The sequence below is a fragment of the Heloderma suspectum genome, chromosome 4 (assembly GCF_057233095.1).
Source record: "Heloderma suspectum isolate Gila_16-S chromosome 4, 16-S_ref, whole genome shotgun sequence".
NCBI classification, from domain to species: Eukaryota; Metazoa; Chordata; class Lepidosauria; order Squamata; family Helodermatidae; genus Heloderma; species Heloderma suspectum.
In genome coordinates, this window is record NC_139461.1 from 264066223 (window position 1) to 264092054 (window position 25832).

General features: G+C 44.3%; 1 protein-coding gene across 1 annotated transcript in view; it reads right to left on the reverse strand.

The window, feature by feature from the left end:
- NAV1 (neuron navigator 1) overlaps window positions 1–25832 on the reverse strand; it is a 384551-nt gene that overhangs the window by 25188 nt on the left and 333531 nt on the right. The window contains exons 7-13 of the mRNA XM_084853627.1: window positions 7750–7888; window positions 6796–7093; window positions 5438–6131; window positions 3635–4090; window positions 3188–3229; window positions 1553–1701; window positions 332–556 (exon numbers count right to left, since the gene is read on the reverse strand). Of these exons, the coding sequence (XP_084709753.1) occupies window positions 332–556; window positions 1553–1701; window positions 3188–3229; window positions 3635–4090; window positions 5438–6131; window positions 6796–7093; window positions 7750–7888 (2003 nt within the window). The remainder of the gene's footprint in view (window positions 1–331; window positions 557–1552; window positions 1702–3187; window positions 3230–3634; window positions 4091–5437; window positions 6132–6795; window positions 7094–7749; window positions 7889–25832) is intronic.

The window sequence follows — 25832 nt, forward strand, 5'->3', positions numbered from 1 at the left end:
CAGTGTGATCACACACCCCAAAAGGAAGAACAGGAGAGACAGCTTTAAAACTAGAAGCTGACTCTGCCCCATGGAAGGCAAGCACTGTGGACTAGGTAGGGTGCCTGCCTCCTGATCATGGTGGTGCTGGACATGCTGGAGGAAGGAAGCAATGTTCAAAAGGCCCCTATTGCACCCTTCCAGACCTTCCACCCCTAACTCCCCCATGTCACTTTGCTGCCCCATAAGTCAGAAACCCTTCCCGCAGCTGCACCAACCACCTTCCAAGACATCCTGTGCTCTTGGAAAAGATCTGATGGGACAGAATTTGTTGCGACTGTATCCCTCTCACCATTATTACTGAGGAGGAGACTCTTGTCCTCCTGGCTGGGTGCAGGACTCTCACCATCATCCACAGGGTCACGGAAGGAGCCCGAGCGGATCATGCCCTTGGGCCGGTCTGCCAAGGAGAGGGTGCTGCCCATTGGGGAGGCGTTGTACAGCTCGAAGGTGGAGTCATGAGTGGGGATGCTGTTAGAGCGGGTGATCCTTGGGGTGTTGGCTGTTGTGGGGCTCACTGCAGGAGAAGGGAGCGGGGGAGGAGAGGCTAGTCAGAGTAGCTCAGAGCCAGGGACAGGGTCTAGGAAACAGGATGGACTACACATGGGGATGACAGCCAGGATGGAGATAGGTACAGATAGGACCAGTAAATACACACCACACCTGTGTAACTGTATCCCATACACCAGTTCAAGACCGAAGTTGTTAGGAGCACCTTGGGAGCAACACACAGCACTTGCCTCTCTCTTACTTTAGGGAATATAATATTCCCAATCAACATCAACATCATAACATAATAATAATTTACATTGGCTCAGTATCTCTCACTCACAGAAACCTGTAGTGCACAGTATAATTTCATCCCCTTCCCCTTTAAAAGGCAGGTTAGAATTAGGAGTAATTTACTATACCAAATGGAAGAAATGGAAAGACACAAAAGGATGCAACAACAATCTGTAGGATGGAAAATAATATTTGTATAGAAGAACCTCAAACTTAATTTAGAATGTGTGCTTTATTGTTCATATATTTTATTTTTTCTATTTATTTCATTTATCTCTTAATGGACATATGCTTTTGCTCAAAGGGACCGTATACCCTTGATTCACCCTTTATTTATTCATATATATCAAAGTAGAACTGTCCCAAAACAGCCTACTTAGTTTCATTTTCACTTTTGCCAAGCCCCCCTTCCGCCGCTCCTCAAACCCATGCTGCATTTTTCTGTGTGGGCCCTCAACATTTCACCTATTTTTTATATTCACTTCATTTTCTTTCCCCATCTCTATAGGCAATATGAGTCACCCCCAAGAGACCCCTCAACATGCCTTCTTGACATGACCCTGTCCTTAGACTCTGGGTGAGCTAGAAATGCTATCTTAAAAGGAAGAAAATTAAGGGAAAGGATTTCAGATAGTACAAATAGGCAATAGCTTCAGTTGGACCAGAGTGATCTATAGTCACTGCCTCCAGAGCTTCCTTTTGTAGGATAGCAGAAGGAAAGGGAACAAACCAATATTAGTGAGTGGTGCCTTTCCAACCAGTGGCATGGAGAGAGCAGGAGGAGAGGGCAGCTCAGATTGGTCATCTGATTCCTGCAGCCCTCCAATGGTGTGGGAGTGCCGCCTCTCCTTGGCCTCTTCCTGGGACTGGATTTGATACCTGCCAAAACCAAGGGAGAGAGGAGTAGAACAAGACAGACAGGCGGTATTTTGAAAGGAGAGAACCATTAAAGAGCTGTGGTGATTGTGGCTTAATACAGCTCATCCAGAGAGTTCCTGGTGTCATAATCAGGGGAATTCTAATAGTGAGGCAGAGCTTCTGAAGATCAGAGAACCAAGCCCCAATTTTGCAGTCAGAACCACATAGGGTTGTATTCAATATTAGTCTAATTTAAGCCCCATTCACTTCAGCAGGTCTACTCTAAGTAGGACTGACACTGGATACAAGCCATAGTCACCCCTTTATGCCCATGAAGGTTTGCTGAAAACCTGCCTCTGGGCTGAGTAAGAGAGAAAACAAGGAGGATCAACCTTTTTTCCTGAATTATCCTGATTTTCCCTCCCCGCAAAGTTCCCAATACTTTATAAGAAAGGGTTCAACATTCACAGGTGCAACTGCTTCACTCAAAATGGCAAGTTTAAATATACGAGCTGCAATTTTCAAAGCAAGTCGAAATTTCAAAGTGTCGCTGGTTGCAGTTGGCCTGAGCACCCAATTCTATAGCAGCCTTTCCCAACATGGTACTCTCCAGAAGTGCCATGCTGGATAAGAATAATGGGAGTTCTGGTCCAACACATCTGGAAGGCACTGGGTTTGGGAAAGCTGTTTTATAGCAATGGTAATGCTTAGGAATTGTGGATGACTGGGACCTAATAAGCTGATCGCAACTTTCTAAAGGAAGAACAGGATATCACCACCATCATAATTTCCCTTCCCAAAGGAAATTAATGAAAACAGATAATCCAAGGCTGCAGTTCTATGCACACTCTGTTGCAAATAACCCTCTATGGGACTTACTTCAGAGTAAACTTGTATAGACTGGGCTGCAGTGCATGCATTGATCCCAGTAAATATTTGAATGCTGCTACAAAAATTAATGGAGGCCATATTTGCTTTTACTTAACAGTAAAAGTAAAAGTTAATATAAAGGTTTATTTAGTAAAATTATTGAGTTAATAGTAAAAGTTGCAGTTCTCCAAGGTCTGTATAACAAATTCTGGTGCACATTATTACTACTGTGCTTGCCCTTGCCAGATATGATCAAGCAACAGAGCCACAAAGTCAGGGATGTAACCAGACCCCTGGTCTGATTTGGTTTTAATAGAAACAGGGTGGGCCACTGTTATAAACTACCATGGCTAATTGATTTTCTGTGGGATTCTGCCTCTGTGGTGCTGTAGAATCTCATGTTCCCTGCTTAAGCAAATGATAAACAGCAGGCTCAGAATTATACACGGTGTTGGTTTGTGAGTAATACTTAAAGAGTTCTTTGGCTGGTCATTTTGTACTGGCATGACTAAAGTGAAAAGCTGTAGGACATTCCCACCTGGCTGTAAAATAAGGGATATATTTGACCACCAGTTACTATCTACTGAAAAACAAAAAAATGGGGTTCAGGGTGGGGGGTGTCGGGAAGGATAATTACCTAAGTCCCTTCTTGGGCAATGTATTCCGATCACGGTTAGAGCTGCAAGAACGGAAACGAACAACAGTACTTGTTAATTATTTGCCTGAGTCCAGCTGTGGTTCCTAATGGGACGTAAACTGGTTGTGAAGGTTTGGGAATGCAAAGCATATTGGGCTTAGCTAGAGTTTAATTTGCACCAGTAGTGCCACTAGAACTTTGCCATGTGCAAGGTAAAGAAGAACGGATGGAAGACTATGCTGGAGTTTGTATAAGGTTTCCCCACTACACTACCACTTCTCTACTTCCACCTCTGAAATGAAATTACCTTCTTGGTTACACTGTGAGAATTTAATTTCAGGGGTTGCAAATTGCTTTATGAAGAACCCCCTTTCTAAAAGCATCCCACCCATTATACGGTGGGCAACATCCCACCATATACAGGCAGCCCCATTCCCCTTCCTCTACCTCTCCAGATGTGTGATTCTGGGGCTCCCCGTCCAGGCCATCTCACTGGGCTCCTCCTCAGCAGCAACAGGAGGGGTTGGAGTCGTGGTGGGAGCAGTAGTATTGCCTGCAGAGAAGGCACTGTGCAGGCTCATTGGCATCTGTAAGGATTCCATACTCCTGTGCAACCCTGAAAGCTTGGGGTACATGCGGGGTTCCTTGGGGATGCTGAAGCCACCCATGAGCTCTAGGCCCTGGGAGAAGCTAGCAGAGTTAATGTTAAGAACTGGAGCAGGGCTTGGTGTGAAGCACGATGTGAGGTGGGTGCCCACATTCACTGCAGCTGGGTGTGGCTCTTGCACTTTGCCACCATGCATCTGGTGGAGTTCGTTTGAGGAAGGAAGGTCCAGACTGTTGGAGTTCACCTTGTCCAGGTTGGCCAAAGAAGGGGTTTTTACATAGCTTTTGGCAGCTGACCTGCAGGGGAGGAGTAGCACAGCATTAGGACAGGAGACCTAGGACTTTGCATGGACACGATCACACCCTGCATGGTGAAATATGACTTCTGGGACAAAAATGATTTAGGATCTGCACAATTTTGAGAATAAAAACCTTGATTTTTTTAAAAGCAAGTTTCTCACAATTCTAATTATAGAACTATAATTCTATTATTATTATTTTTGTACAGAATCCTAAACACACCAACACACACACCTTCCTGTGGCTAGGCCTGTGAATCCAGAGCAATGCAATGAGTTTGTATCTGTACCCCTTTACCATCACAGCAAGAATGATATTCCCATCTGGAGACCGCTTATTGCCCCTCAAGTCATTGCAATGCAGTCAGGATTGAAGGCCAGATACAAAGTAAGGTAAGGCTTTGCTGTTATTTCCCTCCTCATATTGAAGAATTCGAACCATTAGGATATTGAGTTTAGAGTTAAATTTACTAAGGACAAGTCAATTCTTTGTCATGTCTAAGTGGGCTCCGGCTTTACATATGCCAAGATTCATTCCCTCAACACAACTGAAATCGTGGCACATCAACATCCAGTTCTTAAAACAAAGCATACATCAAGAACTATACCCTACCAACAACTAGGTAACAAATAGCATGGTGTCTTGTCCCCAGTAGGGTATGGAAAGAGCTCTTGTGACCTATAGGCCAAGAACCCTATTTTATTTATTTATTTATTTATTATTAAATTTATTCATCGCCCATCTGGCTGGTCACCCAGCCACTCTGGGCGATGTACAACATACAATAAAAACAGTTTAAAACAATAAAATTCTACAATAAAAACATTTTCTAAAATACCCTAACCCACCCCAAATGCCTGCCTGAACAACAGCGTTTTTAATACACATCGGAAGCTCATTAAAGAGGGGGCATGATGGAGTTCCCTAGGGAGGGAGTTCCACAGAGTGGGGGCCACCACAGAAAAGGCCCTCTCCCTCGTCCCCACCAGTCTAGCTGTCCTGGCTGATGGGACAGAGAGAAGGCCATCCGAGGATGATCTTGTTAAGCGGCCTGTCTGGTGCTGCTGGAGGCGCTCCTTAAGATAGGCTGGGCCGGAACCATATAGGGTTTTAAAGGTCAAAACCAACACCTTGAATTTGGCCCGGAAAACAACTAGTAACCAGTGCAACTCCTTCAGCACTGGAGTGATGTGATCTCGCTGGCGGCTGCCTGTAATCAGGCGAGCCGCCGTGTTCTGTACCAGCTGCAGCTTCCGAACCGTCTTCAAGGGTAACCCCATGGGTATTATCTGAGAAAGCAAGCCAGGCTACGCAGGCCTGCGGGGGAAAACCCACAGTTCCTACCTGAGTGGTGTTGGTGGAAGGTCCACCACTTTGGCAGGAGTCTGGTGGCCGCCTTGAGCCTTTGGGGTGCTTTCAGGGGAGCCAATGCTCTTGAGCGAGACACAGTCGGAGTCCAGCGCCACAGCTTTGGCTTTGGCTTTCTCTTTCTCCCTGTCCGTCTGATTCACCGGCACTGGCGTGTTCCGGCCGGTGCCAATTTTAGAGGGTTCCTTGAGTCGTGAGACGGAGATGCCCCCTTTTGTGCTAAGGAGGCTGGGGTCGATGCTGCTGCTGACAGGCCGCGGCCCACTGCGCCCACCAGTCACACTCATGGAGCTAGATTTCGCTGGGCGTGGCAGGCTTCGGTACTGGATGTTGGTGCGGGCCCCTGGGGCCATGAAGCCAGGCTCTGCTGCGTTAGAGACATCCAGGCTGGTTTTCCTGCCATTGACCGGCTTGACCGGGATGCCGGAGTTCTTCTGGATCTTGCCAAGTGTAGCTGACCCACCGGCTTGCATCACGGTGGCTGTGCCAGTTGCAGGTGGCGGCTTCTTGTTGTAGCCAAAGGACCCAGAGGTGGTGGTCCGGGTGAGCCCAGAAGGAGGCTTCTTGGCATCGGAAATCCGTTCTCGGCCAGCATCAGAAGATGAACGCTGCAGGCCTGCATTCTTCACGGACAGCTTGTTCTTGTCTGTTGCTTTTGCTTCAGGTTTACCTGAGAGAGTGTTTAAAAGGATCCAGTCAGGAAGCAACAAAATTTGAAACAACTGCAAGGAAACGGTGCTTCTGCAGGCAGCTTTTTGAGGTGCACAAAAGCTACTCATTCACAACCAGTGAATAAAGGGAGGTGTCAGTGAATAAAGGGAGGTGTCAGTGAATAAGGGGAGGGCCAGTGTGATGCAAGAGAAAGTGCCAGTACAGGGATCTCTCATGCTATATTGTACCATTTTTTTAAAAGCAAACTTATCTCAAACATCTGATTTGACAACAATGTATGAACAGGAAGGGGGAGGAGTTTCCAGCCAAATGTGTACTTAGAATTCCATCAGACAGGAGAGAAATAGCACGTTTCTGAAGTGTGTGTTTTTCCCTGTTGAAGACAGGAAGGGAAACTCCCCTCATCCCTTACTATTGGCTATGCTGGCTAGGGCTGATGGGAGTTGTTCAACAACATCTGGAGGGCCACACATTCCCACCTCTAGCGTATGACCAACTCTAGGAGATTAAGGGAGCCAGGAATGTGTTCACTGCATCCTAGGGCTCCATCTCAGTGAAATGTTTAGCATATTCCCCACCCCATCATGCACCCTTGGTTGGGCTTCTCCAGATGAACGGGAAGCTAACAGACAATAAGACTCGGCTCCCTCTTCCAATCTCACCTGCCACTTTGAGAGTCTGGGCCGTGTGGGTAATGGGCGAAGTCACTGCTACAGGCGGTGTCTTGCCCTTTTTCAAGGAGCCTGGGGGGCCCAAACTGACTGGCTTCTTCAGCTCCCCGCCTTTGGCAGGAGCTTCATCGCAGCTTTCAGAGCGCTCCCGTCGCCATTTGGAGGAACTGTGCTCCATTTTCAGACTCCCGCTATCATAGTCCATCTTCTTCTGAGATTTCTCCTCTGGCTCGCTGTACCAATTCAGCCCACTCTCAGCCAGCGAGCGCTTCTCAGAGTCTGTGCGCAGCTGCAGGGCAGATACCAGAGGGGGCAGTGTCAGCTTGAGACCTCAACCCGTGATGCTCCCCAACCCCTAGTCATTGGTGCAATGGAAACTGCCTTATTCCAGATCAGACTATCTGAACATCTAGCCCCGTATTGGCTACTGTGACTGGCAGCAGTTCTCCGGAGTCCAGCATTTTCACCTCACCTTCTACCTGTTCCTTCTTTAACTTGAGATGCCAGGGATGAACCTGGGACCTCCTGCATGCAAAGCATGGGGTCTAGCACTGAGCTGCAGCCCCTCCCTCACAGTACCCCCCAAACTGCTGGCTTTGCAAGTGAAAGAAACATAGTCCTTCAGTGCCAAAGGCACAGATCTGTCCTGCAACAAGTGACAGAAAATGGGGCAAGCTGCATGTACATGCCTGTTGAATCTGTCAGGGATGCTTTAAACTGGATTCCTGCATTGAGCAGGGATTTGGAATTGATGCCCTATGTGGCCCCTTCCAACTCTATGAAAACCCTTAAATCCGCTATTTCATCTACAACTAGTCTGCATTTAGGGAGAGAGGCACCTCTGGGTTGGATTCCATGCAACTTCTTTCCCCAGTCCCAAATCTGCTACTATAGTGTAAAAGGACAGGAGTTTCTCTGGACACCATAAGCGTTTTGCCTACCTACCGCTATGGCAGAGTTCCTGCGGGAAGCCGTGGGGGTAGAAGGCAGGGAATTGAGTGAGGAGCTGGCATTGAATTCTTCTGAGCTGAGATTGTCCGAGGCATCGCTGAGGCCGCTGCTGATAGAACTGCTTTCATCCCAGCTGAAACACATGGAAACAGCAATGGTTAACAACAGTTAGCATGGAGATATTGCTAAGAAGATGAATCAGTTGTCCACATCCACAACCGTCCATGGAGGGAAAACAAGTGTTAGCAACTGGGAAAATTAACTGATGGGGGTGGGGCGGATGGACAGGAAATTCCACCCTATATCCAAAACATTAAAAATAAAGCAGCAGAATTAAACCATAGCAAGACTAACATCTGAGTAACAACACTAGCCAAAGCTCAGATGTTTGCACAACACGGCAAGCCCGGTGCCCATGGGCACCATGCAAAAATGGTTCCTGTGGGCGTCTGGCACAATGCAATAGCCCCTGTGGGTAAAATAAGCCATGATGGGCTGTCGTGTCATGCGAACCAGGTCATTCCAAAGTCAGTCCAAAGAAGAAGATGCTTATAATTTTGATGACTAAGAATGCATGCTCTGGACTATTTTAACATAAATTCATTGTTCCTTAGCACTATCTTACTCACAAACCACATTGGTTAAAGAGTGGCAATAGGATAGATGTGTTGCACTACTTTCTGTGCACATTTGTAAGTAGTGGGGATGGTTTAATTTCCCCTGCTCCATGCAAAATACAAATTCAATTTCAACTGCTAGGCTTGCTCAGAGGATTTAAACAAATGATCAGGATAGTTTACCCCAGGTTAATTGAACCGAAGCAACTACCACTTCTTGGTTCTGTATCAATAGACACTAACACAGATAGAAAACAAGAGGAAATCCCATCCAAAAAACATCCAGTGTATTTTGTAAAATGCTCAGATACACAGAAATTGTGGTTTTCAGCTCAGCTGTGCACCTGAAAACACAGAGCTGGAAATGAAAAAGGCAGCCAGAGCAGTGGTTGTAAATGGCCTGATTCTGGAGCATCCAGGGATACAGTAGATATGACTAACTGTTGCCAATCCTCCCACATGGGATAGAGTTTCAGGAACACCATGAACAGGAATATGTTTCTTGCCTATGTGGAGGGTCTGGGAGGAGCAGGTGCGTTGAATGTTGTTCAGATAAAAGACTTCATTCATCTCCTCTGGTGCTCTGCACCAGAGTAGTGCAGACTCAGCTCAAGTAATGACAGGTTCATATCTGATAAGCGTTCCTTTTTAAAAAGCCCAGGTACCTAACTTCCTTAGGGATCCTTTATAAAAAGGGTCTGCATGCACCAATGCTTGCCAGTCAGGGGATCATATTTAGCATTGCAGTGTAGAAGAAATCAAACCACCTGAGAACTACATTACAGTCTATAAAGGACCAGGGAGGGCTATGGAAGGCTTTGTAGCATTTCCTTGGACCCCCTCCACTGAAGTATTCAGAGGGCTGTGCATGTTTACCCAAAATCCATGCCAAGAAAACACAGATTCTGAGTTTACGTCAATTTGTCCAACGTGTACAAAGTTCTTTGGTTTGCCTGCTTTATTCCAGCCTTACCAAAAAATCTGCTTTATTAGGGTTTGCATCAGGTACCACATTCTGCGTGCAGAATCTCAGAGACAAATAACCCCAGTAACCTATGTGGCAGTCCTGAGTCTGATGTCAGTTCCCCTATGAGCACCCAACTGAGTTCTTATTAATACATGATCTGCGCTCATCTCGGGCGATAGTTATAGTAATTCAACAGCTAGTGAAGGATTAAAATGATTTGGTTAGAATGACCACAGTTCCTTCCTTTGTACCATAGGGTACGCTACTGGGAGCAGCTCAACATCCCAAAACAAGCACAAGGTAGCAGACCTGGATTATATTGCATCTGATTATTTTACACTTCCAGAACTAGCTAAGGGGATAGGGGGCGGGGAAGAGAGAAGTGTTTCCCCAGGAGAAGTGCTAAAGCAATAGACTGACAGGTGCTAATTTGGACATTACTGAATGTCTACACTGTGACATTGTGTGCTGCTGCCAATGTCAGCCAACAGCCTGGGTGTGAAGTATAGCACAGGAAGATCATTAAAGAAAGCAGAAGGGATTGTTTTGGTTTAGCATGGTATGGTTATTATCCTTCATTAGCACTTGCTGATACACAGAACTTCTGGTTTGAAGATTTGAGAATCCAAGAGCATTTGCAAAAATTATCTGGATTCTAGGGTGGGAGAGTTTGAGCTGGAACTCTGACTGAGCATCTATGTGGGCCCTAATACCACCAGCTCCTCCTCTACCTGTTATCTCAGCTCTGCAGAGGTTGCTCCTATCTGCCCAGACAGAGCAACCTTCATCTTCCAGGCAAGTAGGCAGAACTTCCACCCTTCGTATTGGTACCAGCCCCAGTCAGCATTATTCCCTTGCTCTATCATAGTCACACACAAAGAGCCCCCCAAAGTGGGTTGCCCACATTCACCTCTTATTTCACAACTCACTGTGCTTAATACAATACAATGTAATACCAGTTGGCTGACAAAGGAAGCCGAGGGATAACAGAGCCTTTCCCTTCCTCAGAGAGATTTGTGCAAAAGTAGGGATGTATGAGAAATGTGCTTGTTTTTGACCAGAATTTACTCAGTTCACACTTCTCAAACTCAAATGCAATCTATGGTCAAAGTCTGTAAATTTCAGAGCTTACAATGAGAATCACAGAACAAAAAAACTGTATTTGAAATATGCATACGTTTGGAAAATGCACCCAAATATGCTTTACTCAAGTGGAGAAAATGGGTACATTTAAAAATGTGCACAACTGATGCATACATTTGGGGAAATGCACATAAAATACACATGAATTTTCATGCAGAAAGCAAAAACGGCTTACAATCTGATACAGACACAAGTTGGAACGAACTTTGAGGTGGAATTCGGAGAACCTCCAAGAACTTGAGTTTTGCTGATTCTCACATCCTTAAGCAAAAGGCAGCTTTTGATTGTCCCTCTTAAGGTGGAGTCCAATGACCAGAACTGGAGTGGGTACTGGACTCTTTTAATACAATCTAGTGCTGGACTTGGTGAGCAGGTAAGTATGACTGGAGCCAAAGAAGAGAAGATGGGTGAAAAGAAAGGGCTGGGAAGGACACTCCTGCTAAAAGAATCTTTAACATGTCTTCACTCCATCCACAGATCCTTGCTAGCAGCTGCAGGCTGCACTCACCCAACTACATGCCAGAATCTCCAAGTGTTCAACCATTAAACAGATGGTTAGTGCTGGGGATCAGGGGGAGGGAGTATTTTTGGAACAGGGGCAGCAGGGTGGATAGAGATAAAGATTTCAAAATGTGTAAGAAACACTTGGTCTAGAGTAGGTATGTCAGAGAAATCATCAATGCATTCAAATGAGTTTGGATTTCTATGAATCTGACCTGTGGATTCCACAGAAAACTGTTTTTTTTCTTGTGGAAAAACTTGTGGATTGGTTGTGGGGTGTGTGTGTGCAAATGCACACTTGTACAAATGCACATTTGCAAACAGGGATTCTCATACATGCCTTAAAAAATCCAATTCTGTCAATGAGCAGACCACAGAATGAAAGACACCTGGCAATCCACAAAACAGGTGGAACGGATTTAACAAAATGTGTTCTTCCCTAGTCTAGAGCAGACACACAGCAGGAAAGGAGGAGCAGACAAAAACAAAAAAATCCCAGAGGCAAAATCGCAAACTGATGCTCAGAAAGTTTTTGTTTTTTAAAAAATGTATTGTGCTATATGATATGCCCACAATGTTTCAACTAGTTTTCTTCATGAGCAAGAACATCATAAGGTGTAACCCTATGCATGTTTAGACAGAAAAAAGTCCTTCAACTCCCAGCATTTCCCAGCCATCATGGCTGGCTGGGGAATGTTGGGAACTGTGGGATTTTTTTTCTGTCTAAACATGTATAGGATTGTGCTGTTATACAGTCTTATTCCACTAGCTTGTAGCTGCGATTTGCCTAGAGCATGTTATATGAAAAGGTAGTGGTGTGAGATAATCTTGCCACAACGATAAGTAGTTAAAAAATGATGGGCATTTTTTTTCTTTGTGCATCAGTTTGAGGCTTTGCTTCCCCACCACCCCTCTAGAACAAAAAACACCTCAGTCAATGCAGTTCTCTAGGTCAGGGGTGGGCAGAAAGTAGACCAGAATCTACCGGTAAATCTGAGTGATTTGCAGTAGATTGGCAAGGATTTCTGACTCCAATGGTTTTACAATAAAATGACCTCCCCCCTCCCCCAAAAAACCCTGCTGAAATGAAGGAAGTTGGGTGCGGAGGGAACAAGGAGCGGATTTTTGTGTTGAAGGACGGTGAGCTCCATTCACTTTTGGTACTCAAAACAAAGTCTTTAATTCGAAGTGTATGTCTTTTGCATCAGATTCCAGTTGGTCAATCTCTGGGTTCTAGAAAAAAAACCAAACTAGCTCCTGCAAGCCTGAAGCCTGCCTACACCTGCTCTCGGTAGCCCAAATAGTCACAGTCATTCCAAACAGCCTGACTTGGGAATCGCATTAAAAACAAATGTATTGACAGAGCCCTTGGCTGCATGTCCTGCTCCCAGAAACCAGTGTGAAAATTACCAGCTTTGTAATCCTGAATATGCTCAGAGTTCAGGCATATTGTCCTACCTGTGTTATTAATGGGTAAAAAATCAGTGCATCTAATTAATATGCAAGATTAGGGATGTATCTTCTTCCCCGACAGAAGCTCCATGCCATTAAGAGCTGCATGACAGGCAGTAATTCAGCAGGTGAAGGCTTCCCCGCCACTGCATCTAACTGTGCCTGTTATTTGTAACAAGGTAGTTGCTACTGTGAAAATTTGTTCATGAGCTTCAAAGTTTAAACACACATAAAACAACCACAGCTGATGAGAGAGAGAGAGAGAGAGAGAGAGAGAGAGAGCGCAAGAAAAACAGTTCCATTTTAACCATGTTCCCTGCAAAGCAGGAAACATAGAAGATGCAGCTACATGAGCCATGTTTTCTTGGCTCCACCTTCACCTATGCTGCCCACCCTGAGTCCTGGACAAATTCAGTGGATCTGTCTGAACAAGACCTCCTTCTTCACTTACAGCTGCGAGGCAGCTCTACTATATCCCATTCCCCCTGACACACACATTTGGTCCCAAGGGTGAGAGCAGAATTAATGCAGAGGCAACTGGGGAATTGGTTGCACAGATTTTGCAATAGTGCTGGAGAAGAAATGTGAAATAAATAAAATTAAAATTCATCTCCTACCCAGAACCCATCCTTCCCCATCCTGGTGCCCTCCAGATGTATTGACTGCAACTCCCATCAACCCCACCCAGCTTGGCCAATGGTCAGGAATACTTGCAACTGTGGTCCAAAATGTCTGGAGGGCACCAGGTTGGGGAAGGCTGCCTTACTGACACTTCTGGCCTACACAGAAACAGAGTCTTAATAATAAGGACTTCATGTCCCACTAGAACTTCCTGTGGTTCAGCTATGTCCCCCCCCACCCCACACTGCACACTTGTATTTGTTACTCTCCAGCCATATTTCTTGTTCCAGAAAGATCTTTTGGCTAGAGATGCTTGAGGAATCCAACCTTTCTAATTCTGATGCAAACTGACCTGATCCACATCTCCTGAACTAACATGCAGTTCAGTATGTAATTACCCTTTGGATTACATGCTTCTCCGAATTTCATGATGCAGTAACAGGATGGAATGGACCTTTGAATGAACACATGAGGAACTGATCCCTCCTTCCTTGTGTTTGGCCCTCCCTGCGTATCTCTGTTAATATCCAGTGTCTTGAATACATTATCCCCTGGCTGGCTAGGATACAGAATTAAAACAGTGCACTGAAGATAAAAAACAAGACCAACAAAAATCTAAATCATTATTCACACCTGAGGAGAAAGACTCGATCGTTAGAAATAACCAATATCTAGAGAGAGCCTAACCTGTTAATCTTTGTCTAAGATCTAAACTGTAGTACAAGACAAATATCCACTCTCATCCCTACTCTGCCCCTCTCCCCATGGAACAAATGAGCCTTACTGGCACACCTATTGCAGTGAGATAAACAGCTGGGGGGGTGGGGAGAAGAGAGCAGGACTGAAGGGGTGGACATAACAATGGATCACATTTTCTTGCTCTCTAGGGCTCTTCAGCACTTTTACAGCCAAATGATGTCAGTATATTAACAAAGACTCAGTACCCAGAGTCAGGGCCAAATTCTGAGAAACTAAACAAGCACATGGACAGATTTTGACTCTGAAGCTGTATCAAAGTTCTGCTGCCTGTTATGAGGACAGAAACTCCGGAATTAAAGGGTGCTTTTAAACATGGCTTTGATTATGCCATCTCCCAGCCTCATTCATGGAATTTTATGAGGGGTTCAGATGTCGTTGCCTTCAACTCATAACCCTCCTATATTTTTCTACTGCTTCTTCAGTCTTTTCTCTTACTGCAGATAATCCCTTAAGAAAGACGGAATAGGCGCACAGTGACACCCAAAATCCTCTCCAAAGCAAAAATGTCATTCCCAGCATTCCAAAGCCCTTCAATCAGCATCATGCCCTGCCCATATACATATACACCATCTATGTGCTCTGTTTATCTATTTTTAAAGTCATGTCCTTGTAGTTTACAAGACCTTGCTGTTACAATCATGGCTAAATAATTCTGTTAACGCAAAAAGGGAAGATTGTGTGTGTGTGCGTGTGCGTGCATGAAGGGAGAACAGCAACCCCCCCCCAGGCCCCCCCCAGTTCATCTATCCCAAAAGTATTCACGGGAACTCTGACTTCCTTAATTTTTTCTTAGGTATCAAAACACATGTGCACAAAGAGGTAACATCCTGGAAGGTATTATCTGTGTTAGAGAGCACTTCTTTCTTTATCATTACTTTACATATTGCACAACCCAGTTCCCCAACCTCTTGTCAATGCCAGGGCTCATCTCTGAAACAGGTGAACTAATGATAAGGAAGTGCTGCTAACTCTAATCCCAGATATATGTGAGGGAAGGTAGGGAAAGGCCCAGGGCAAAGGGAGTGACTTCCAACAAAGCTTGAACCTAGCACCTCTGCCAGTTGGCCTTGTGGCTTTCTTTGATAACCAGGAAGGATGGAGGCCAGAGGCAGCTAATGGCATCCTCCAGCCTCAGCAACAGAACAGAATCTTGCTGGCAATGCCCTAGCAGGCCATGTGGAATACCCATCTTTTTAGCTGTCAATCAAGTCATCTCAAGTGAAGAATGCTGCTCGGTCACTGCACTGCTCTGAAGCTCCAGGCTGGAGTGGCAGCTGCCATTTCTCCCTGAGGTCCATCTTCCCAGCAATTGAGGGACCCAGAGGGCATCCCAGCTCACGCTGGAATGGAGCTCCTTCCATCAGAATAAGTACGGGTCCCTTTCAGGTCAGTGCTCGGGTAGGTCAGTAGTAGCCCCCTAGGCCATTTTAGCAAGTCTAGACAAGGTCTGGGGCAGAAAAACAATGAAGAGGACAAACACCAGCTTCCTGAATGAAAAAGGAGAGACTGGGGGTGTGGGGAATAAACACACTGGCTCTCCTAGGCTATGATTTATGCACTCCTCTAGTGCTTTAGTCAATGGAGCAATGTCATCAGCTGCTCATTTCCAGAGATATCTGGGCGATCCAATGGGATGAAATAATTCATGTGCTCTCATTCATATCTAATCACATCTCTCACAAAGCAGAAGAATCTTTGAACAAAAGAATATGGAAGCCATGGAACATGAGAGATGCTTTGGTCAAGCGATGTGCATGAGTGAGGGAAATACAATGCTCAAGAGATGGTGATGGTGTAGAGATAATAGTCTGGAGAAGGCATCGGTGGATGGCAGCCCTATTGCAATAATTATTTTGCATTTCATTAATGTCTGCATTGCGTTATGATGCACAGAGAAGCAGTCATCGTTTACTGAGCCTCAGTAAACCAAAGGAAAGGAAGTAGAAAGTTAATCAGACAGTAATCAGAAAGGCCTCTGAATTTGGTGACCAGATGTGAAAGATGAGATGGAAATGAGGTGTAAGGAACAAAGAACCCAATTTCTCCAGGCTATGTTCTCTATAAATAAACAGATATCAAATTGTATTTGCCCCCAGTGAGAGTTCATGGACATGAAAAATTAAAATTTCCACATTAGATACCTAGTATAAGCTTATGGTGTGCTTGCTTTTGGGATACTGTATGCAGTTCTGGTTGTCCTATCTCAAAAAGGGCATCACAGAGCTGGAGAAGGTACAGAAAACAGGAAGAATCAGGGTGCTGGAAAATGATTATGAAGAAATACTTTACAGGTTTTTTTTTAAAAAAGATGACTATGACACCAGTTTATAAAATTACTAGCATGTTTAAACCTGCCATGATATCACAGAGGATTGCTGTCTAAGATGTTGCATTCTCTGCTTGCCGCTGGCTAAATTGTTTAGTGCCAAGAGCAACCTTAACATTATAATTCTAAGGTCAATGAGCAATTTTAGTAAAATTAAAGTACTGGTATTGCCTGCACGTCAGAGACTTCGACCAACACCTTGTTGGCACAAATTGGCAGTCCCAGTGCTTTTGGATGGAAAGCCATTGAGTACAGAGAACACCTTTTCTTGTTTATCATATAGCATGGGGAGAGTGAATAGAACCCCCCCCCTCAAAACGCTAAAACACACCACCTTCCAAATTGATTGTCAGTGCATTGAAGACCAGCCTTCCCCAACATGGTGCCCTCCAGATGTGTTGAACTGCAACTCCCATCATCCCCCACAAGAATGGCCAATTGTCATTTTGCTGGGGATGGTGAAAGTTCTAGTCCAACACATTCGGAGGGCTCCAGGTTGGGGAAAGCTGCTCAAAAAGTACTTATTAACACACTACATTATTTATTTATTCATTCTTTAAATTTATATCCCACCTTTCTGCCAAAAATGGTGCTCAAGGCGGCCAATGATAGCAAAATGCAGATAAAAACAACCTCAGTTAAAACATAAGAACAAACCAATTAAAAGCATAGCAATAAAAAGAAACAGACAGCACCCAACCATTTAAAATCCTTTCAGCAGCAAACCAACTTACATGTCAAAGGCATGCCTGAATAAAACTATCTTTGTCTGCTGGCAAAGGACAACAAACAGGGAGCCAACTTCACCATTCTCAGCAGGGAGTTCCAGAGCCTGGGAGCAGCCACAGAGCAGGCCCTCTCATGTCCCCAGCAAATGTGTCTCTGATGGTGGTGGGACCAAGAGAAGGCTTTCCCCTGAAGATCTTAAAACCCTGGCAGGCTCATAAGGGAGCAGTGTCTTTCAGAAAGCCTGGTCCCAAGCTGCATAAGTCATAAACTGCACTTTGACTTGTGCCGGGAAACGGTCCAGCAGCCAGTGAAGCTGTTGCAACATGGAAGTTATGTGCTCCCTGTAACTGGCCCTGGTCAACTGTCTGGCTGCAGCATTATAGACTAGCTGCAGTTTCCGAATGCTTTTCAGCCCCACATACAGCACATTACAGTTGTCCAAACAAGAGTCCAGACAAGTAGTCCAAATTAAGCCATGTGTCACTGTGGCCAGATCTGGCATCTCCAGCAATGGGCGCAGTTGGTACACTAGATTCAACTGTGAAAAAGCACTCTTGCCAACACCTGGGCATCCATCTTTCAGGGCTGAATCCAACTGTAAACCTGAGACTTGGGGGGTGGGGGAGTGTAACCCCATCCAACAGCAACATTCCTTAATTAACATAAGGAATTCCTTGTACTAGGAAGTGGTGATGGCCACTAGCCTAGGTGGTTTTTTAAAAGTAATAGACAGATTCATAGAGGATAATCTACCTGTCTATTAGCCATAAACATACACATGCAGAGGCAACATACCTCTTGACTACCAAATGCTGTGAACAAACAGTAGAATGCAATTTCCATCATGCCCAGTTAGGGCATAATGGAGATCATGCCTCTTTCCACTGGCCTCTGTTGGAAGACAGAATGTTGTACTAGATGGGCTTTGGTGCAGCTGGGGGTGCCATTTTTCTGGCAAAGAACAAATGCCTTTAACAGTTACATGGCTGGTGCAGATTCTCCCTATATGGCATTGTTAAAAGTGAAAACACCTTGGCTAAGGAAAAGAGGCAGAGGGGAAAGTGGAAAATGGTCAGTCTGATCCAGCAAAGCAATATTTCTTTTCATTCAGAATGGAAACAAAAAGGCTAAACAAACCATAACTACCAGTACACCTGAAACAGTAAAGAAAGGAAATAGCCGGACATTGTGTGATAGGCTTGAATTCCATGGAGATCAATACAAAAGGGATATGAAGCAGAAGGCTCCCCATCTAGTGAGATGGAAGCTTGATTCCTATGCTGACACTTGGGAGCAGACCCGACAGTGCCATGGAAACCACATCTAGGAGCCAACCCTGTCTGGCCAAGGGGGGACATTAGATGGAGCCAAAACTCTGCCCCCCCCAATGGTTCCCAGAACATGAAATTATGCAAAACAGTGGACACTAGAGTTTCTCTATTTCCCATCGCATCCCTCTGTCTATAACTTCCCCCTCTGTCTTGCTCCTTGATTGAGTGGAGATTATGATAGTAATCATCATCGTAATTACTCATACAATGGCCCGAAATCTCCTCCAAGGAAATGTCTTTGTTCTGCTGCTTGCAGTCACACATTTCAGTGCTGAATGCTCTCTCGTGTTTAACACTGACTACTCTTTTGTCTTCCGGATCCATGCCATTACTGGTAGTTAGATCTTTCTCATTCACAATATTTCCACTGGGGCTTCCTTAGATTATTATAAAAATAGGCAGTGTTCCTCTTTTGCTCAGAGGTCATTTTCTTAATGACGTATATGTGCCCAAGTAAAGCAATAACACAACTGGTTCACAGGGCCTGGGAGGAAAAGGAGACATACAGAGGGCAAACTGAGGGCCAAACTACATGATATGTGAAATGTGTAGCACGCAGCTGGCCCTCTTTCTTACTTACTCTAAAGTAAGCATGAGGCAGACCCAATCCAGGTTGGGACCACTCTGTGGGGGCTAAAAATAAAGCTTCCATTGGTGCCAACGGAGGCTTCTTTTTAGCCACCACACCAGCAGTGCGGGGGGGGGGGGATTTCAGAAAATAGGTGGCTGGTGGGGGGCAGGAAAGTGTAAACTTCCCTACCTGTGAACGGTAGTATGAACCTGGATCTCGCCCCTGCATACTTACTTTAAAATTAAGAAAGAAAGAGAGGGCCAGCTGCACACTATGTATTTAACATATCGTATAGTTTGATTCTTAAGTCCCAGATGGACAGTATGTAGTATGAAGGCGCAGTGGTAAAAAGAAAACCTCTGGACTAGCCTAAGCATAACAGTTGTACATCCAGAATACCTGAGAGAGTTGCAGGAGGGTCATCTCCTAGCCAAAACATCTAAATTTCCATATAGCCATTGAATCAGAGAGCCTTGACGCTCAAGAGGTATAAATGTTCAACAATTAACAAATGCCAGTCCAGAAAAATCAGACTAGATTAAACCTATTGCCCAATGCCTAAGTTGTTTTCCAACATTAAGTGCTCCTAATTATTTACAGCAAGATGGAAAACTCTACACTATGCAATGGTCCAACACTGTACAAGGCAGGTGTATAGATAGGTGATTCTTAAAACTTTCAGCCTCTCCTTTCCAACACAGAGATCCATTTAGCCATGATCAGCAGATTTATAATTATATCCCTTCTTAAATACCAGTGACGTGGGTTTCCTGGAAAATTTTCCAGTGCAAATTAGGGTCATTTGCATAGGAAATTTTTTGGAAATGTTCTAATGCCCTAGAGAAGGGGTGGGCAACTTGTGATCCTCCAGAACTTTTAACCAACAACTCCCATCATCCCTCACCATTGGCTATGCTGGTTAGTGTTGATGGGAGCCATAGGCCAAAACATCTGGAGGGCCACAAGTTCCTCACCCTCTCTTCTCGATCATCCCAGAGTGCAGGACACAGAATAATGGGCTCAAGTTACAGGAAGCCAGATTCCGGCTGAACATCAGGAAAAACTTCCTGACTGTTAGAGCAATACAACAATGGAACCAATTCCCTAGGGAGGTAGTGGGCTCTCCCACACTGGAGGCATTCAAGACGAGGCTGGACAGCCATCTGTCAGGGATGCTCTGACATGGATTCCTGCATTGAGCAGGGAGTTGGACTCGATGGCCTTGTAGGCCCCTTCCAACCCTACTATTCAATGATTCTATTACCCTGCCTCAAAGAGATCTAATTTAGTATGTTTATTTTATTTGTATTTAATAAACAAAGCTAAAAAAATGTACCATGTTAATTTTTTGTCCCAATACACCATAAGTATTTGACCTGAAATATTTGAGGGAAAAAATTATTCCAATAAAACAAGTATCCTAATAGAAATATCTACATAATATAACATTTAAATCAATTAAGTGTGCTTTACTTGTAATTTGAAGACAACAGCGTGTACTTCTCCTTACATTGTTTAAATTTTAAGAAAAACACACAAAGGTACTGGAAACTGTTGACACACTAATTAGTTTTAGCAACCCAAAGAAATGTGCATGATATCTTGACAGCCACTTGTCCAATTCAACAGAGATCAGCTCTCTTCCACTAAGGTTGTTGGGGCACTTTCAGTTTCGCTGTCATTATTTATTAGTTCCATTTCACTCGGAGATATATTTCAATGACATATATGTATTCTTTCACATACTTGCTAAGAATAATCACCTGAAAAACATTAATTACAACTTTGAAACTGCCAAGCCTGGCCAATATTGTGTTTTTGTAACTGATATACATTCATTTTTATTCATGAACTTATGAAACAGAAAATTTTCAGCAGAAAATATAAAGCAGTGGAAAACTTCCAGAAAATTTTCTGTTTGGGACAATTTTCTGCCCACATCACTGTTAAATACTCTGGCAGAGTAAATTATATTTCACTCCAGATTTTCATATTAACACAGTCTATAAAGGCAGAGCTCGACCAGTTCAATTTGTTTGGAAATACCATGCAGCAAAAGTGAGAGTCACAACTACAGTCTATTCTGGTCTTAAAAATCTGCAACTCTAAGGCAGAGGCACAAGTAACAAGCCAACACATTCCAAGGTCTATTTGTCAGAAACAAATTGAATACTTCAACCCTGTTTCGTGCAAGAGAACCCTTAAAAGAAGCTACTACAGCATGCAAAACTCTGGTGCTTTCAGAAAAGAAGCCTAACAACTACACTGGTGGTATGTTGCTTTTCCTGGTGTTACCAGGCATCTCCGATACAGCCAGAGTGAGCAATGGAGGGTTTTTTGAGTTGCCAATTACATCCATTCAGGCCTCCATTGATCAAGGTATAGTAACATTCTCCTTGAGGGGACAAAAATGTGCAACTAGGTATTTTTACTGGGTAACTGCACATTTCCAAGTGCTTGAGCCTCTTATTGCATTGTTTGGTGTTAAGTACTACTATTCTATATTAAAAAAGCTGGAGGAAAAAATATACTTTTAGTGAATCAGAAGTGGTTCTAATTTAAACACAGGCAGGTCTAGTGAAATAAAACCCACCCATTTAAAACAACAAATTAAGTGGCCAAGAATATATTAAGGTCATCCTGCCCTCACTTTGGCTATGATACAGTATGTATTGGTTCCTGGAGGGAGAGAAGTTGTCTTCTTTGATGCTCTATCTTCTAATGCATCCCCCTCCAATGGCCAGATGAAAAGCGGGACTGTCAGGCAGCCAGCTTGGACAGTCCGTTGAACAGTGCACTGTTTGTATCTGCACCAACAACTGCAAGAACATATGGAGGGGGCGGCCCTCTTCCCACTGGGAAAAGCACCAATACTAACAAGCCTTCCGGCTTGTGAGGATCCTTGTTTGCAAACTCAGCTTGTTTGGAGCGAAGACAGGATGGGGGGTGGGGGAGAGTATGCAGAGAGATGAAGAAACGGGGAGAAAAGGATAGAACAAGAAGTGCAGTGTCCTCTTGTTCAAAAGCCCAGCTAGCCACCACTTTAAACAGGAAGAAGCTTAACAAATCCTGGGCCCAACCTGCCAGGTGTTAGATTCTCAGTGAACTCCATGGAAATGCAGAATAGTTTGGCCTCTGCAATTCCACATAAAACTCCATAAGTCACGCTTAGACTAGTGGAACTCATTAGTACACACATGTAACCTGGTGTCTTCCAATTCTTGTTGCCTGCTGCAACTAATTCTAACATGGCGCTTGCAGCCATTATGGCCAGCAAGGTTCTCCTGTATCCTTTGTAGCCCAAGTCTCGAGAGGCCATTTTAATGGCATACCCTGCTCTCAATCGGCGTAATATGATATTCTACTACTTGTCTCTCTCCCAGTCTTTCCTATTAAGGTACCCTCAGCCTGAGAATGCTGAGGCTTAAAAGGCAGCTAGGTGTCAATAGGACTTCAACAGCTCCTCTGTAGTGCAGCTCACTCCCACAAATAGAGAATTGAGAAGAGGAAACTCTAACTCCTTTGCTGTCTCACTGTCTTCCCCCAATGACTTGGAAGCCAGCCTCCTCCTCTTTCATTGCCTAGGTTGAGCTTTAGTTGGGTTGGGGTTATTTGGTTCAACATGTTGCTACAATTGTCATGACAGTGAGCAGAGGGGTGAGTGGGATAGAACAGGGGAAAGAATACACTGCAGACTTAGATAGATGTGCATCAGACCTGTGGTGCTGTGAGTAAGAGTGTTCCTTCTCATCTCTGTCTTCCTTGGTCAGGATTTGTTGGAAGGATCTTTCCTAAGCTAAGCGGATAGAGCTTCCCTTTACTCCATAGGAGACGGGATATTTGCATCTGGCCAAGCCGAGAGGGATCATTTTTTAAGTAATGTCCTATTCTACCTACCTCTTCCTTGCTAGTGTGACACCACTGTAAGATTCTTTAACCAACCTGATTATGAGAGTGCCAGATGTCTAGTTTATGCACACGTGTTGATTTCACCACCACGAGTCAGTGTACATTATCGTCAGTATGGAATTGGCACCATAAATGCAAGAAATCACATCCTTGTTGTACATCATGCTCATTACCCTGGATTAACTACTACCTTTTACCTTCATACTAACAAATTGTAAATTTGGATTCCCCACTTCATCTATAAGCATGAGATGATGAGAGTTTATCAAGTGAAAGTTTTGATGCCTTTTATTATGTCTTTGATTTCAAGTCAGCATTCCTGATTTCAAAAGGCGGTGCCACTGATTTCTATGTCTGTGAACTGAGAAGCATGATATAATTAAGAAGCAGACCACTAGGGAACAGGCCATCTCTACAGTACAACAGGAGCCTTCTTCTGTCATTTTTTCACACTGTAAATTCATACATCTTAGGCACAATCCCCACCCCCACCCCAAAAGAGCAAATAGTGGTTGTCATACCTCACCAGGGAACTCTTTCCTACATCTTGCCAGCTTGCAATGCTGCTATTGAATTCAATAGCAAAACTCCCATTAAATTGAATGGAGCAGGACTGCAACACCTACCAGAGTCTTCTAAAAGGCTAGAATTTCCAACAGTTAATCTGGCCTTTACTTTCATAACGATATTTATTTGTTCCTGTCTAACTTGGCATTGCATTAGAAGTGTTATGCTTGCCTTACAAGGAGCATCTGTGGTCAGCTGGCTTCCCATACAAGCCAGAGAGTTACACAGTATTTCCTCCTGTGGGAGAGAGGTTGAACTAAGAGAGGTCACTGTTTCATGCTGAAAATGAAATCATTAACTAGTAGATGTAATGACTATTCTCTCTATGACACCAAGATGACCACAACTGAAATATCACTCACTTTGCTGAACACCTCAGTAACAGGCAGATGGCAGGGAATTGAGTACTGAATGCCTGAGAGTAGAAAGATGACCAGAAAGGATGCTCTAATTAGTATCCAAGAGCTAAGACGAGAGGAAGGAATGGCAGAGTAGACAAACACAAGTGGTTAATGACAAGGGAAGGGAAGGACTGTTCAGGACAGAAAAGGAATGTACAATTATTACTGATGAGAGAGCTAGGAAAGAACAGACGTGGACTCAACATAACTCCCTGCTGAGGAAAAGTGGAAGGCATCACATGGGCATTCTACTGGGAAATGGAATATCCATCTTCGGGCATTTAGCCTCAGCAAGGTCAAAAATTAATGTCCAACTGAAATTTTATGTTTGCACAGATTCATCCTGTTCAGAAATAGGTGAAAACGTGACCTCTTGTCACAGGTGTGCAGAACCCTCAGCCTGCAGGCCTAATCCAGCCCATAAAGCCTTCTTTGCACACAGAGAAGCTTGGCCCCCAGCCAGGGAGAAAATGACATCAGATGGTCATGGCCACACCCACCTGATGCATGGCCCATGGAGGGCCCAGTGGAGGGTCATCCAACCCCTACCCCAAAGTTGTTCTATACCCATCTTCTCAGACCAACTCCTGTTGGAGAAACTACATAAGCTTCAAAGTCTTAGAACTGCTCTAAGGAGTCTGCATTATTTGCATACCTGGTCCTTTTAGAAGTACTTTTCTGCCAAAGCCCTACAAGATAAGAAGACTGGAGTGGGATGGGGAGGAGGCAGAAGAGGAGGCCAGCTATGGTGGGGATGGCGGAACAAAGGAGTGGGAGAAATTTGTCTTCGGTAGGGAAAAGGCTATGGCCAGCCCTGACTGGTCTATAACTCCTATAGGTGCCTTCACAGAAGGAGGTAACAGCCCCTCCTGTTCACTTAGCTATAATATAAGCTTTCAGTTACCTTAAGTGCTTCCACTGGTCACTTCCTCAAGTAAAGGCCTGTATCATCCCCATCATCTGAAAACATTCAAAATGAGGTGACATCTCATCGCTTTAAGAGACTGAAATTCATTAGGGCTTGCAGTAGTTAACGTCTGGCCCTAGGCCATAAATATATGTGGCTTGTGCTTAAACTCCCTCTAAATCATCTCTTTCATGCTCCTGAACATAGTTACATTGAGAGGATTTTGTTTTAAGCACCACATCAAATTCTGGAGGGCTGCTTACGGGACACTGAAGTGGGAAGTAACAAGAGGTTTGGCAGGGCACAAGGAAGAAGTACCAAAGAGGATCCCAAAGACAGAAAGAGGCCACCAAAGTTATTTTGGCAGCTCAGCATGGAACATAAACGCTCCCCCCTCCCTTCCATGCTATCTCTCTCCTCACTTTCCTGCTTGCATCCTTCCCTTGACCTCACAATCACTCCAGTAAGGGGGAGTCAGCCGTCTGCTCCATTACATGTCTGTGGTTTGAAGCAGTTCTGAATAAGCCAAGCTAATCTAGCCAGCAAATCCCATGGCGGCAGGGGAAAAGGAACCCTATGAAAAGAAGAGTTTGTGGGTGAGAGCAAGCAAAAGGAGGCTGCATTTCTCAGAAAATGGTAAATCCCTGGAAGGCTGGAGTCCACAGAGATCAGACTCCTTGCAGCAATGGCAGGTTGGCTGTAGACACAGTGAACTGTTCGGGTCCTTTGCAAAGTCCTCCTGACTGGCCGCTCCCTAAAACTTTCTATAAAGAGCATAAACCTGTAGGATTATATATAGCTTTCATTAAGAAATGAAAACTTTTATTTAAGAGAAACGGGACAATGATCACAATTGACATTATTGTTGTTGCTGGGAGGACACACATGAAAGACATGAGTCTCTGAGACATTTTATCAATATGACCATCTATTGGACTTTTGTGTTAACTCTCTTCTTCTGAGCCATCAGGCTATATGGGTGGAAAATAGAGACTCAGGGGCATCACATTTTATTTGATATGAACAGGAGGGTAATTTTTTTCCTGCTCTGAGTGAACCTAGATGGCTCAGGAATGAGAAAAGGCAAGATCTTGTATGTGGCTCTGGATCTCTCTTTATGCTGATCCTAAGTATTATTCTCATGGCAGGTCACCCACCCAAAATAAGGGCATTATCACATAGTCATATCAGACCAAAACAGATCAAACCTGGTTTTAATTTAACTTAAAAAAAAAAAAAGTTCTATCCCACGCTTCAGTATTTCTACTCCAAGGCC